A 15147-nucleotide genomic window follows, 5' to 3' on the forward strand; every position below is an offset into this window, starting at 1 on the left:
TTATGCTTGAACCATTTGACTAAGTCGAAATAGCTTATTAGACTCAAGAGAATTAATCACATCAAACGAAAAGTAATTGAACGACGCAGTGTGCGTACTCACTGATATTTTGTAAATAAATTAATTTCAAGACTAATATAAATTAAACATTCAGTTTCTATGTGAAATGCGCTTCGTCGTAGTTGTTTTTATTTTTTGTTATTTCCTTCTATTTTTATTTCTTATTTTTTGTACTTTATTCTAGTGGATTATAGTTACTTTTAAATTGAAATACGTTTTGATATTCCACTGAAAACAGTAATTCTTTAATTAACTATGACAAGTCAAAATGGCGACAGAATGGTGCTACAAGATAAGACAAATAATGTGCACTTAGATTCTATGAGCGGAAACGATATGTTTCGATTTCGCAACCTACAACAATGGTACGCAACGAGTACATGGAATGTAAAAAGAAAAGTCCTTCGAAATATATTAGACATTTGCAAGGATCCGTTGTTATTATTTATTTTGCATACAATTTTCGACAGAACGTACTCCAGAGACCTTACAACGTACAATATTGGCGAGTGAGTGATTATTATCATGCATAATAAATAAATATAAAAATGTAAAGTTTACTCGATTAAATAATAAAATGCATGTAGGTATCTTTAGAGACAACTTTATGTTTAAAATTTTAAATAGTTCATTTTTTTCCTATAATTGGGTAGTTCGTCTTTTGATAATAATCCAGCCGAAGACAGCACATCCTTAGAATTGACCGCATTAAAATTAACGATGAACGATGACCTTAATTGGTTTCGTGGATTGTCAAAACACGACCAACTAGCAGTATTTATCAGTCCGTTGTTCAAATTAAAAACAACAATATTCTGCAGCGTGACAATAAAATATATTATTTACATTTTTAGGACTTGTGTCATTGGGTGGAATCAATATTATAACTGATATTTGCAATCACATCAATCATTTGATTAGGTCATATGGTAATTTACCGAATTTGCAAGACATGATTGGCAAAAATACTGGTAATGAATTTTTAAGTATAAAAAATCTTATTATTTATGTTATAGAACGTTAATGTCTTGATTTTTAATTATTATTGTACGATATATTTACTAATAATAAATTTGCGTTGTCCTTTAATCCCAAGTTTTAGTTTATGAATTATGGAATAATTAATACAAATTACGTAATATGCTTTTTGATTTTGTATTAAATTCATTTTGGATTTTTAATATTAAAACGAATTTTAGGAAATCTTAATAATTATTAGTAAAATAAACAAAATACTTGTTTATTGTATTAATTAATAATTTACAATTGATGAATGCTAAAATTAAAAATCATCTATTGTACCTTGTACAATGCTTAAAGTGTACATTTTTCGTTTATTATAAAATATCATACAAAGAATAACTTTTGATAGGTATTAGGTTAAAGCCGTGCTTGGAATTTCTAATTATTTTTAATAAAATAATTTTTTATTATTATACATAATACTAACTTATAAAAAAAAATATTTACAGTAGGTACTTGCCTTTAAATATAATTACCTTGTCTAAAATAATTATGTTAAATGTTAGACTTTAATAAAATAAAACAGTAATAGTTTTGTCACTTTTACCCATTAATTTTTTAATAACTTAGGATAGTATAACTAGTAAAATCATTATATTTATAATGTATCGTATCAACTTAATTGTATTAATTTTTAAACGGCGTTAAATGGTTTAGAAATACAAAATTCTATTTTCATAGTACAAGACGACTTATTATTGACAGACAGATTATCAGGTTCCGAAAAAATACTATCAAAATCTAATTTTGGTAAGTATAATATTATAGTTAATAGTCTCCAACATGTCTTGTTACTTAGTAATACACACAATCTTCTCCCATCAGACAAAAATAAGTCCAAGATTACTGATGTGGTATATCGGGATTATATTGAATGCACAAACGAATGGAAAAACAAATTGGATTTATTCGACCAGAAATACCAAACGAATTGTAGAACCACTGAACTCGACAGCGACTTGGTACGTATAGGGAAATTGAAAAAAATTGAGTATTAAGAGCACTTATATTTTACTCAGGTCCAAATGCTACCGGTTAGGCATGATATTCCTTCTAGCGAGGAATTATTAAGCAATCGTTGTAAAGAAATTAACGAGATCACAACGTCAACTAACGGGTAAATAAATATTACCAAATGCATTTTTATTTTTATTATTGATTTATCAACATTTCAAATGTGATAAATTTTAGTTATTGAACTATAATATAACCATTCTATAAGCATCTATTAATATTGAGATAACTATAGTTACAATAAATAATAAAATATTTATATTTTCAAACGTACAATCCATTTGATATCCATGATTTACTTTGACTTTTGTTAAATATTAATAATATTGTCTTATTTTATTTTGACTTTGTTTTTCATAGTAGATTTAATTTCTTTTACTTTAGTGACATGCTACAAATACTAGTCAAATTAAAAAAAAAAAAAAAAAAAAGATAAACGAAGAAAAATAAATTTATGATCAAGCGCCAAAAATATGAATAATTTAATATTTCGATGTTTTTAAAATTACCAATTTGTTTTGTATCAGTTTTATAAAGAATTCCATTGAATTTTCGCGTATACTTGACGGTGAAAATAAATTAATATTTACAACACCAAAGTAAATTTATAATTAGTTAGTGAAACTGATACCGTGAACAAATATTATTTATATTTAATGTAGTCTTTTGTACTTATGTTATTTCAATCAATGACAGGAATCACGTTGAGTAACTCGACAGAAAAGTTCTCCGAGACTTCACTCTATTTTTAACAAACCCTTTACTAGTGTTTAATGAGACTGTCACCTACAGGAATACCGAACGTAAACCATTGCGTTTAAGTCATACATTGGCTTCTGTAACAGAGTATAAAAAAGCAAGAAACTACATTGACAAGAAAATTGACAGACGTTTAAAAATAGTAATCTTAATCAAATTTTTAAAGTATAAGCAAAATGAACAAGCCCGATTATATCAAGTGTACCTATAATACGCTATAGTGACTATTATATTGAAATCATTTTTTAATTTTGTTTATTTTTGATGTGATTATTTTAAAGTATTCATAATAAACATAAATAATATTATATTTATTTTGATAATTGCACTACTTTATTATTTGTACAGTTTAGTTTGTAAAGTTATCTAGATTTTGATTTAATTGTGGTAATCTACATAAAATGTTTAAATTATTTTATTTTTTAATCCAATATTGAAAGGAAATAAGGTATTTAATATTATAACGAGAATTAAAAATGTATTTGAATAACTATAATACCTACCTGCATTTTATTTTTCACAACAATAAAAGAAGAAAGATGTATACCTGCCATAGGTAGGTACATTAATAAGTTCTCCTTCAGAGATTTGTAAAATCTAAGGATAATAAATTTACCGATTTAACTCATGAAATTAATTCGTTAAAACAAATAGATTACAATTTTCAATAAATATATCAATAAATTATTTATATTCCAAACTTTTTATTGGTTATGACGTTATGTCGTTATAATAAAATATACTACATTATATGGACATATATTTTGAAGTTGATCGAAACAACAAACAATTTTAATTTGATTTATTAATTTATCTAGAAATTAACAGTCACTATAGAGTGTTAGTAAAATAATTTATTACACTAAATATAATACTAAAATATAACTATACTTTTTTTAATTTTCAGCAGGAGACAATGGAGCTAGATAATAAAACTGAAATAAGTAAATAAAAATGTTAACTTAAAAAATATTTTAAATTAATAATTTCAAGTATTCAATGGTCTTCTTATTCTAGACAAATGCAAAAATGTCAAACTTCAAGCAAAAGAATTTAATAGTTTGTACACTGAAAGTGCTGATATTATGTATGATTAAAAGGAGAAAGAACCTATTTAAAAATTAACGAATAAGGAGCAATTTATTGACGATTTTTTTCATAGAAATCATAATATAACTAGTTACGACGAATAAAATTAAATATTTAAGTGATATATAGCTATATGAAATATTGAACGCAAAAAGAAAAAAATAGCAACTGTAAAAACAATGACTTACATTTTTTGTTGTAATTAATCGATTGAATCTAATATTAACTAAAATATTGAAGTAACAGTTGGTGCATTAACCACCTATATATTTTTTAGATCTAAGTTAGTAAATTATATGTAGATCTATCAAGCTTAATATTTAAGGAAAAAAACTCAAAATTATATTCGAATTATTAAAATTATTATAACGAAATAAAATAATTTTTATAAACTTCCTTTACTTCCATCTTAATTCTAAAATATATTTGTAATGTTAACTTATTGTTTTATTGTTTTATTATATTTTAATTATAATAATTCAAATACTAACTGTTAGCTAATTAGTAATTACTATAGATACAATAAATATAATAGATGTATAGGCGCAAATTAAAACAAAACTATCGTCTACCATAAATCATTTGTAACATTATAACGCATGCATTTCTGATAGATTTACATTCAAATAGGTAATGGATTATACAAACAAATAACATTGACAAAACGAATTGTGGTCTACGAGTTATACGTAGACAGAATGTCATGTCTGTTATAATAAAATATTATATTCATAGATGCAAATCTATAATATGACAACTGGCGCCAATTTGTAATACATATAATATACATTAATACTATGTTAAAAACTATTTTTTCTATTCTACGTTAATGTTTGTATAAAATACGAATTAAAAATTAAATGTTACTTTTACGCTAACGTCTAAACATATCAATTACTATAATTATTTATGCTTTAAACTAAACGATAGCAATTACAGCTATAGACACGTCACTGAATTGATTGAAAACATTCACTTTAAAATTTTAAATTTAACTGAAAATAGATAGGTTTATAGATAAGTATTATGATTAAGCATTACTATACTGAAATAAACTTCTAATCGTTCGTTAGTTTAATAATACATTTACCGAATGATTTTAATATTTTATAGTAAACACCTACATCAGAGCTTAATTATAATTCGAATTTTCTATATAAACTTCTCAACTTCTCAGTTTGAAATCAATTTTCTATTGTTATTCACTCTAAACATTTAATTTTTTTTTTTAATATTACGCTCATCCGATTTAAATATATATCAAATGTAACTTCCGCATCACGTTTTATTTGAGTTTACAAATTAATATACCGCAAGTACTATAAATTGAATTCTTCTTAAAGCGTTCATATTTCGTCCCACATTTTTTTCAAAGACACCGAGGAAAATTAAACGTGTACAAATGTGGAGACTGTTCAATGCTTTTAATATTATTTTTTAGTAATTTTATTTTTCTCTATATTTTACCGTTGATAAAATTCCGACCACATATTATTATAATATTAATTTTTTTTTTTTTAATTGAAATCGTGCCAAAATTTTTTAAATCTTAAATGATGATGTTTAATAAATTATAAGTATTTTTTAACTATCGTCAATAAATTTAATAACGTTTTACACAAAAACCGTAGAGGCGTAGACATACCTACATATTTTGTTTCGCGTGCCGTATAAAAATATATACATATAAATAATAATATGGAATATGCGAAATTAATAGACACTATTTATTACATTTTGTACTTTATATGTAGGCACCACACGAGTTCTTCGATGACGCTTATGAGATTACAAGTTTCCTAGATCTACGGTTATACGTTTCCATCGAATTTTGTAAAATCATAAAATTAAAATTCTAGATCTATACATTTTACCACGAAACCAGAATCTTTTAGAGAAAGTATCTCATATTTTAATATTTATCAAAATAAAATAACGTTAAGCCGATATTTTTCAGATAATAATTATTAATATGGCGCGTGCGTTTCGCGACAAGACGCAGTCTACCTAAAGTAATATTTATGCGAAATATATTATATCGATTAATAATATAATAAAATATAATATTATTATTTGATCAATTTATCGTTTCCCGATCAAAACCTAATCGAAATATTATTATTATTATTATTATTATTATTTGTAGTAACAATATTCGAATATTATTATTATATGGTACACGATTTGATTAGACTCTGGAGTCAATTTGCCAAAATCGGTGATGAGGGGGGGGGGCTGGCGACTTTCAGACGTCTATGATATTATCATGATATTCAAATCGTATAATCTCATGTTTTTTTGTAAATAGCTGGTTCGAAAACGGTTCGTATCGACGTTTTATTTATATTTAAATTGTTGTGCAATCCGAATTTTCGCTTTCCCGCGGGACCGGTCAGGCCCGCGCAGGTAGAACAAAAATACAAAACGAAATTAACGAGAAAACCGTATTCAATGTACCACACATTGGCATACGCGTATATTGTGTTCAGGCGGGCGCGTGTGCATCGTACACGTCTATATTTATAGATATTTGTGATGGCTAATATACGTGTATATATTATACACGCGCGTGCAGTATATATTATAATATTATCGAAAAGAGAGCCGTAGCAGAGCGCATACATTATACGTTTGCGCAAATTAATTGCTATATAGGTATATTATAGTGCGCCAGACATCATTCGGCCGAACAGCACAATATAATAATAATAAATATATACATATATATAGTACGTACACAATAATGTAACAACGGATCGAGCGCGGCGTTTCACCTATTTTGCATATTATGTACAGAATTAAAACTAATAAATTATACGCGGCATCGATGTTATAATTATAATAGCATTGATATGTGCGCAACGCCGGGACAACTGCAGCGCAGGTATAGTATATATATAATATTATGTACATGCTAGTCTATATACGCGATGTATATTATTCCAGTAGTTTCATATACCCCCGCGAAACCCGAAGACACCGTCGTCGTCGCGGAGTGAATAATCGCCGCCGCGGATTCGCAACCCGCGAAAATATAATATTACCTATAATATGTAAAGAACGTCGTAAAAACCATCACGGGGAAAAAAAGAACGGAAATGTAAAACGTTTTGGGTGCGCGGAACTTTTTTTTAAATATTTATTTTCGTTTTTATTTATCACATTATACTCTTTTTATTGGACGAGGCCATCTCCCGCCCACGCGAGCGTATGGACGTCGTCGTCGTCGTCGTTTATCCCGAATATAATAATTCCGTATAGGTACGTATATATTAGATTGTATAATATTATCGGCTATGGGTTTTGCCCCGGACGTATAAAATATTAAAATAATATCATATTAGTTATTATTTCGGTGTGCTCGCTATATTATATTTATATTGTATTGTTAGTTTATTGTCGGAAGAATAATAATATATATCGTATCGCAATATGTGATATGTATATTATATTATGCGGAAACGCGGTAGTGTATGACATAGCTATACAGCGTATTATTATTCTCTCGCCTGCGCGGGACTGTGTCGTATAATATGATCTTCAAAATCCCCAAAAACAGTCGAATAAATATTTAAAAAAACAGCTCGTGGAAAACGTCAGTGGATCATGTCGGAAAACACGCGAAAATAACTCGATTTTCGGAAGAAATATGCGTGCGTTCGCGTGTCTCGATGAATAAAACATACGTATTAAGTATAAGTAGGCACCGCCTCAAACATCATAAATGATCGAATAAAAACTTTGCGGCGCGCGCTATTCGTCTTGGCGAGGTTTTGGAATAAAACGAATATACCTTACATAAATGATTATAACTATATGGACCTAGTTTTCTTTTATATTAAATGCAGCTACCTGCCGTAGACTCTTTCAACTGGTATAATATGCCGATTTGTTGAATTGCATTATTCAAATGTACTGTGTATATAATATATTTATACAAAATGCGCTTTTTATTTTCCAGTAATAATATACTATAAATTTATCATTTAGGTAGGGTACGTATATTGCGTATGTATGTGCTGTACATTGTATAGGTGTACACCTATGTTGAAGTCGAGAGATTAAAATTTCCTATAGCAGTATTACTGAATGCACACTCCGCGGTAAATATGTTCAGAGAATTTATACAGGTATTCAAGTTTTAAAGTATGATAAATTAATATTATTCCCGATTACGTCTGAACGGTACATGCATCTAAATAACGTACAACGGAGAATTATGTAAATTATCTCGCAGTCGTATAGCAATAACATCCACGTCAAAAAATTTCAAAATTATCGTTGCTCGCGCACACAAATTCAAACGAAAACTAACAATGTGTTAAATAATCACCGCGCGTCACGTTAGCCTAACCTAATCTAACTACTTACCACATTATAGTATACCTTCAATGTCTTCCGTATATGTGTTAAGTTGACCGTAACGTGGTTTTTTTTATTTTTATATTTTGAGCGGTCAAAAGTGAGCGATAATTTTCTTTGCTTTTATAGTTAGTAAATCTTAATTATATAATTACACTATCACACACTCATTTTCTCTAGTTTTTCTATTTCGATTTTTCATTGTACCTGTACGATGTAAGAAAAACTATACATTTACAGTTTTTAACCTATACGCACACATATGATATATATGTATTTATGTACGATATACATTGTGTGTAGCAGGTTTACTATACGTAAGCCATTATTCATGCACTATAGGCGGTTCGGTTCAGGGGGAGAAATGCCATTTGTAACAGTCACAACAGGTTTCTAATTAATTAACGTTATACTAAATACCTACGCAGCGGTCGGTTTCTTTGCAGGATTTTGTTTTTTTTTTTTTTATCATTATTTTCAGTGATTATATCAATAAAATGCTACTCTTACGGGTACGACTGAAAAATATGTACAGAGCGATTAATAACGTCGGCGTATGTTATCGTTTAAAAAATGTATATTTCGGATGACCGGCCTCGTTGGTTTCGGTCGGTAAGTATAATACAAGTCACGTGTTGTTGCGTAGCTGATATCATATTATTTTATTATGCATCGTAAATCGTAATTTACCTATATAATTTATTATTTACATCTATATTATGCACTTATAAATATATATACGCATCAGTCACTTATATTGTGTCGCTACGTAAAATGAGCTATTCGGTTTGCAATACTATGACGATCTAATAATAATAGCTACAACAGCTCAATAATTTTATTTTTTAGCCTCGTAAATATAGGGCACCTACCGCTTATTTTTGGCAGTATAGTACAATAGTGACACCGCGATATCGCATAGCGTAACTTTAAAATTTCACTATTTTTTTTTATCAAATATTATTTTTTATAAGCGTTTATATTCTTTGTAAATAATAAAATAAATTAGATTCATTATAAATTATAAAAATAACAAACATCACGACAGAACACTGTAATGACACATTACAGCACGACTCACGTTTAAAAAATGGATTGTGTTTTTGTGGATACAGATAGATTTTTTTTTGAGATTATCCTCTCTGAACAGAGCCCATAGATTTTTCTAATAAAAAAAAAAAATAGCGTAGCACAGTACTAAACGTTAGTATGTATAAAATAGCAATAATTAGTATAGCATACAGTTTTCCATTCATTTGTATTATTATTATTTTATTTTTTTATTACGAAGCGGTGGCGATTTACATCAAAAGTAGTGACATAATACCGACGACTCAACTGTTTTGGCCATCACGTACGCTTTATAATATGAAAATAAATACATGCACGTATTAAATATGCAATAAAACACCCATTGATCACGTGCGTGTCTTATACGTACGAGTGATTTGTCATACTTAAATAATAACATGCAGTTTTTAACTACCTAAAATAAAGCATTTCTATTATATCCCAAACTAAAAATAAATAAGATCCTCTGCTAATTTAAAGCAATGTTTAAATGTCCTAACGAAGTATCAAAATGGTGTGATTACCATACGAGCAAAATTTACGTGATTCAAAACATTTTAAATTATATTTTTATAGATACTGGTGAGTTTATGGGTTTAGTAGTACCAGTGTTATGGAACTTAACTTCTTTTTAGTAAAACCGTGGCCTATGGTCTATATAATATAGTATGTCACACACGGAATTCTACGTTGCGATAATAACATTACTAAATTCGTGTTATATTTCTTATATTGTATATTATTATTATTCATTTTATCCGGCCATATGATAATATGACGTATCGCGTGCGCACATCGTCGTACCCGTCGCCATATTATATTAATATAATTTATAATAAATAATAATATTATAGACGTGCGGCGAAAAATTCTATATATAACGACCTACGCGGCAGTTGCCTACAAAACCATACAAAATAGGACATATAAAGTATATTATATACGACGATATTATAATAATAAAATATATTAAATTTTAATATATCAAAGAAACGGCAAAGTAGTCGTCGTCGAGACGGAAGCGGTATACATGTTTCCGTCAACGTGCGCGGTCGATCGCGTTTTATTTATTTGGTTTTTTCTTCTCTTTTAATTGAAAGACCACCACTGGGCTTGCGCGCTCCCTGCCGTTACACGGAGATACATCCGACGACGGCCTTAAACGTACATGATATATATATATATACACGCAATAATATACTTTTATACCATAGTCGACCTACAGTATCTTTATATAATACATGTGTATGCGTCTCTTGTACTGCCGCGGGTATAATATACGAATCGAATGGCGAAGAGACAGTAAACATCGTCGTCGTAGTTGTCGTCGTTTCTACCGCGGGTGTTTGTTTGCCGTTTTATTTTTTATTTTTATCGTTATCAGATCGAAATGAAAAAGGACTGAAAAATAAATAAAAAAAAAAAAAAAAACGAGAATAATGCACCCGCCGGCGTGGCGGAAGGCGGGGGCAGTCGTGTGTCGAAAACGAGAATAAAAGAAGAAATCATTAAAATAAAAATAAAAATGAAGAGAGAGACAGAGAGAGAGAGAGAGAGAGAGTAGAAAATCATGCATATTTTATGGTTCATTGCAACGCTGTTGCGGCAGACCGTGAGCTGCTGTTGCTGCTGTTGCTGTTGCCGCTGTTGCATGTGACTCGGACTGCTGCGACTGTTGTGGCGGCGGCGAGTGGTAAGTCATGGATGAGTCCCACGATTGGCTTGTTTCGATTGCGATTACATTAGAAAAGAATAAAAAACAAAACAAAACAAAAAAAAAAAACGTGACTCCGTTTTTGTCATAAAATACGATATACGCGTATGTATAATGTCTCGTCGTCTTCTCTGCGATACTTGTGCGCGCATTGTTTTCACTGTGCAGGCCGCGGACCGCGTGTAATAGCTATCTGGCGCGCGTATATATGTATACCTATGTAATACCTGTATATACCTATATACCTCTGTTGCGCGCATACACCCTTTACCCGGACGACGGTACGAAACAATATGCGCACTCACGTATATATATATAGATAATAATAATAAATAGGTAAATGCATAACTCGCGGTCGTGGCCCTGAAGAGTTATTATACGTGTGGTCGGTATATACGCACTCGCACACACACACACACACACACTCGCCATACCCGGTCACAATGGCACTCGGGCGGCGGCCGTACGGTGTTCCGTACCGCAACAGCGGTAGCGGTTTATATATCATTATCACCGAGACTTCACCTCCGAGCCGGTGCACCGGCAGCAGCCGTTAGATAACCTTTGGGTTGTGCGGGTTCGAGTTGGCGCGTTGATGTGTCAATAAGCTGTTAGATAGCTCGCACGACTCTCTTTTTTTTCTCTCCTCCTTCCACCACTGCGATATTGTTATACGCTATTTCTTCTTCTTTTCACGCTCCTCCGTATCATTATTATTATTATTATTCTTATTATTGTCGTTGTTGTCTTCGTCGTTGCCGACGCCGAGCGAAAAGGTGTCGCGTGCACTCGCCGCGTTATATTATTGTTTGCCCGTTGATTTATCGCGAAGCCACGCCTTTGTGATTATACGCGTTATATACACGTTCAAGACAGTCGCCGTCACGATGCATATATATACCTAGAACCCATATATCCGTATTGTTATATATATATGCTCGTAGCCGCAGATATCTGCAATATGTGACTTTCGCGGAGAACACTGAACGCCGAAAGTCGCTGCGAGCGAGAAGATAGGCCGCGATTACCGAGCGAGGTGACTTGAAGCGGCCGAGAACCCCCTCCTATACTTACTACTCTGATCAGCCTCTACAGAAATCATGTACGCGCCGCGATGATATAGCTTTTGGATGTGTCCATCGACGCGGGTCGATGGGATTTTCAGAAGTCAAAGACGTTTTGAAGTTATTACCTATATCTCTTTACGACGACCGTTCCGTATAACTACTAACGTATATGTATTACCGGTTAATTCTGGGACTACATATCCGACCAACACTCCTTAAACTGTACAAGGTTAATGATGTTGCAGTAAACCTATTAAATTCGTTAAATGTATAGCTACGGTAGTTTTCGAAGTTATAAAGGAAAATTTCTGTTTTTGGACCTCTCTTGAAAATAATTCACTCTCAACAGCGGACATACAGCAGCTTACTGTACTATTCAAAAAATAATTTTTTTTAAACACTTTGATCACAGTTAATAAATATTCATCACTTTATACTTTACACCTGTATTTGCAGTGTAACTTTTGTACTTTATAATCAAAGTAATGGCACTCTTGTCTTTTATAATAATTATGTTCCTTAGTAATATTTTATGGTAAAGTTATCATGATAATCATTAAATGTGATGTAATAAAACGAGAGAAACTTCAACTGAGAAATGTATGTCAATATAAATCGAGTAAAAACGAGTCAACTAGGTATATAAGTGGTATCGTTATAAAGTACAAAAGTTATACAAACCCGTATGTTTACTTTAAAAATACGATAAAATGTAGGTCTTGTGTACAAAAATAAGATATATAAATTATACTGTAAAATCATAATTACGTTGTTTTGACATCCGAATAGCGATAATTTTAGGATAAAGTCAAATCGTATTATTTACAAATACAAATCGTATATAGTATCTACTCGTATTATTTATAGAATTAATAAATTGGTTCATTAATAAAACAACATGACGACGACGTACTCGAAGATTAGTTATAACCTATCATATTTACATATTATATCATATTATGTCCTATACATACCTATATTTATCAAATATACATAAGATAAGGAACCTTTAAAAATTGAAAGTCGATATTTTTCTAGAACTCCTCCTCTTATAAATATTTATCCGACATAATGTATATAAATAAAATAAACTACAGAAATGTTGAATACGATAACTAAATCCCTTTATATAGCGCAAAAGAATTGAAATGAACATGGTTTCCATGTTTGTATAGATACATTATGTTATATTTTCAGTTATATCTACTTAGTAGTTAGTTTTTATATTTACGTATAAAAATAATATAAATGATGTACGCATACCTATACTATATAATATGCGTATATTTGTATAGCCGCATTCGTGCATGTGTGGCATACGCGCTCGTATATCTCACGGCGACATTAAATTAATAATAGTAATCATAATAAAAATATGGTGGCGATATTGTGGTTCGAAAATTCTAACGAAGATGCATTATTGTCGGAAAGCTCATAAAACACTGGGAAATGTAATAACCAAACGTATTATAATATAATATCATATTCATACGATGCTATATATTACGAGTATGCACTACTCCCGGCACTACAATTCCGGTATCCCAGACTTATGACATTGCAAGTGTATGTTTGTAAAATCTTTCACGGTATGCGAACGGGCCGAAATGCGACTATTATTATGATTACGCGTGTGTAACATAATGCATGTGTAACTGGATTATTAATCTGCCCGCGTCGGTATGAAAAGTTTAGAGCTACTGTAATGACCCGCAGTCGGGGGTCGAATGAATGGAACACGCGTATGTTATATAGATGTACCCGGCAGCCCGTCTGATTGCAGTTTGATTGTATTTCAATTCAAATGTTAACGTTATGTAACGCTCAAGTTTTAATGAGACCAACATAAGATTGCGAAAGTATGTACAACGGATTTCAATTAGGTTCTATGTTTACATGGTATATCTGAAGGATTTGACAGTTTAAATAACAATCTATAAATGAACAATAATTGTGAAATCCTACCGATGCATCCTATATGCATGCAGCATGCATATGTAATTCCATAAAATATCGAAAGAAATAATATTATATTCTATATAATAATATATAACTCGAAGTGTAGGTTACTATATCGAGTTATATTATCATAGAAAGCCAGATAATATACATATACCCTGGGAAAACGTCCTACACGTCGTGTCATGTAAATATTTATGACGACAGTGTATTAATAATAATATTATATATTATTGTAGATGATGATGATTTACTAGTGTAATATAATATTATTATACTACCTTGGCCTAAAGACGTGTTTACGAGACGTATTGCGGTCGCCGTTCGTGAAGTTTTAAATATATGAATTCAATATATAGATCGATATTATATAGTGAATGCGTGTATAATATCACATTATGTATTATATACGTTTATAAACACGACTCGTGATGCCTGCAGATGTCTTTGACGTTACAAACATTGTAAATAATAATCATCAATCGCGTACTACCTATCTGTGAAACAATACAAATAATAACATACGTATTATGGGTATGTACGTGTGTACCTATCGAATCATCTGGTCAAGATCGGTTTCGGAACGATGCTGTGATTCTCGGAAGACAATAATATACAAGTCCGTTTCACGATATATAATAATCGTTTCGCGTCAGCTGACTTCGAGAAAATTGGTTTTTATCTCGGTGCAAACTCAATTTACCACTACACTATACAGTGGCGGCGATATTACCACCACAAGTATCTCGTTCAATCGCGGTATGGACACTATAAATTAGTGGCGAGTTGAAGGCTTTCAAATCGATGTGTAATTGGAAAACGTAATTGGATGACTCATAGCCGTTCGTCTGGCGGCGAAATTTTGAATTTCAAACACACGCGTTGTTGAATTTTGTTGTTAAGTCCCGTGTAAACGTTCATACATCTTTACACACGTACACGTACACGCATACGAGCACAGGACAGTGGTGGCCAGTTATTTTTTCGTTCGGATCACATTATATCGCAACACGGCAGTTTAAGAATGAA

At 30.9% G+C, this 15147-nt stretch overlaps 1 protein-coding gene across 1 annotated transcript; it reads left to right on the forward strand.

Moving 5' to 3' along the window:
- Positions 1-315: 315 nt before the first annotated feature.
- LOC132918946 (uncharacterized) lies at positions 316-3953 on the forward strand. The gene is made up of 9 exons (XM_060980304.1): positions 316-569; positions 714-844; positions 915-1031; positions 1741-1833; positions 1909-2045; positions 2103-2200; positions 2890-2998; positions 3764-3800; positions 3874-3953. Exons 1-9 carry the CDS (start codon positions 316-318, stop codon positions 3951-3953), a joined length of 1056 nt encoding a protein of 351 aa, XP_060836287.1.
- The last annotated feature ends 11194 nt before the right edge of the window (positions 3954-15147 follow it).

Source organism: Rhopalosiphum padi, chromosome 2, assembly GCF_020882245.1.
Source record: "Rhopalosiphum padi isolate XX-2018 chromosome 2, ASM2088224v1, whole genome shotgun sequence".
In the NCBI taxonomy this organism is placed as follows: domain Eukaryota; kingdom Metazoa; phylum Arthropoda; class Insecta; order Hemiptera; family Aphididae; genus Rhopalosiphum; species Rhopalosiphum padi.

Bases quoted from the DNA above. Each gene is read 5' to 3' on its own strand.
- LOC132918946 (XM_060980304.1), top strand. From the start codon at position 316: ATGACAAGTCAAAATGGCGACAGAATGGTGCTACAAGATAAGACAAAT. The intron at 2,201-2,889 runs GTAAATAAATAT...TGTCACCTACAG, and splicing joins ATCACAACGTCAACTAACGG to GAATACCGAACGTAAACCAT. The intron at 2,999-3,763 runs GTAATCTTAATC...TTTAATTTTCAG, and splicing joins TTGACAGACGTTTAAAAATA to CAGGAGACAATGGAGCTAGA.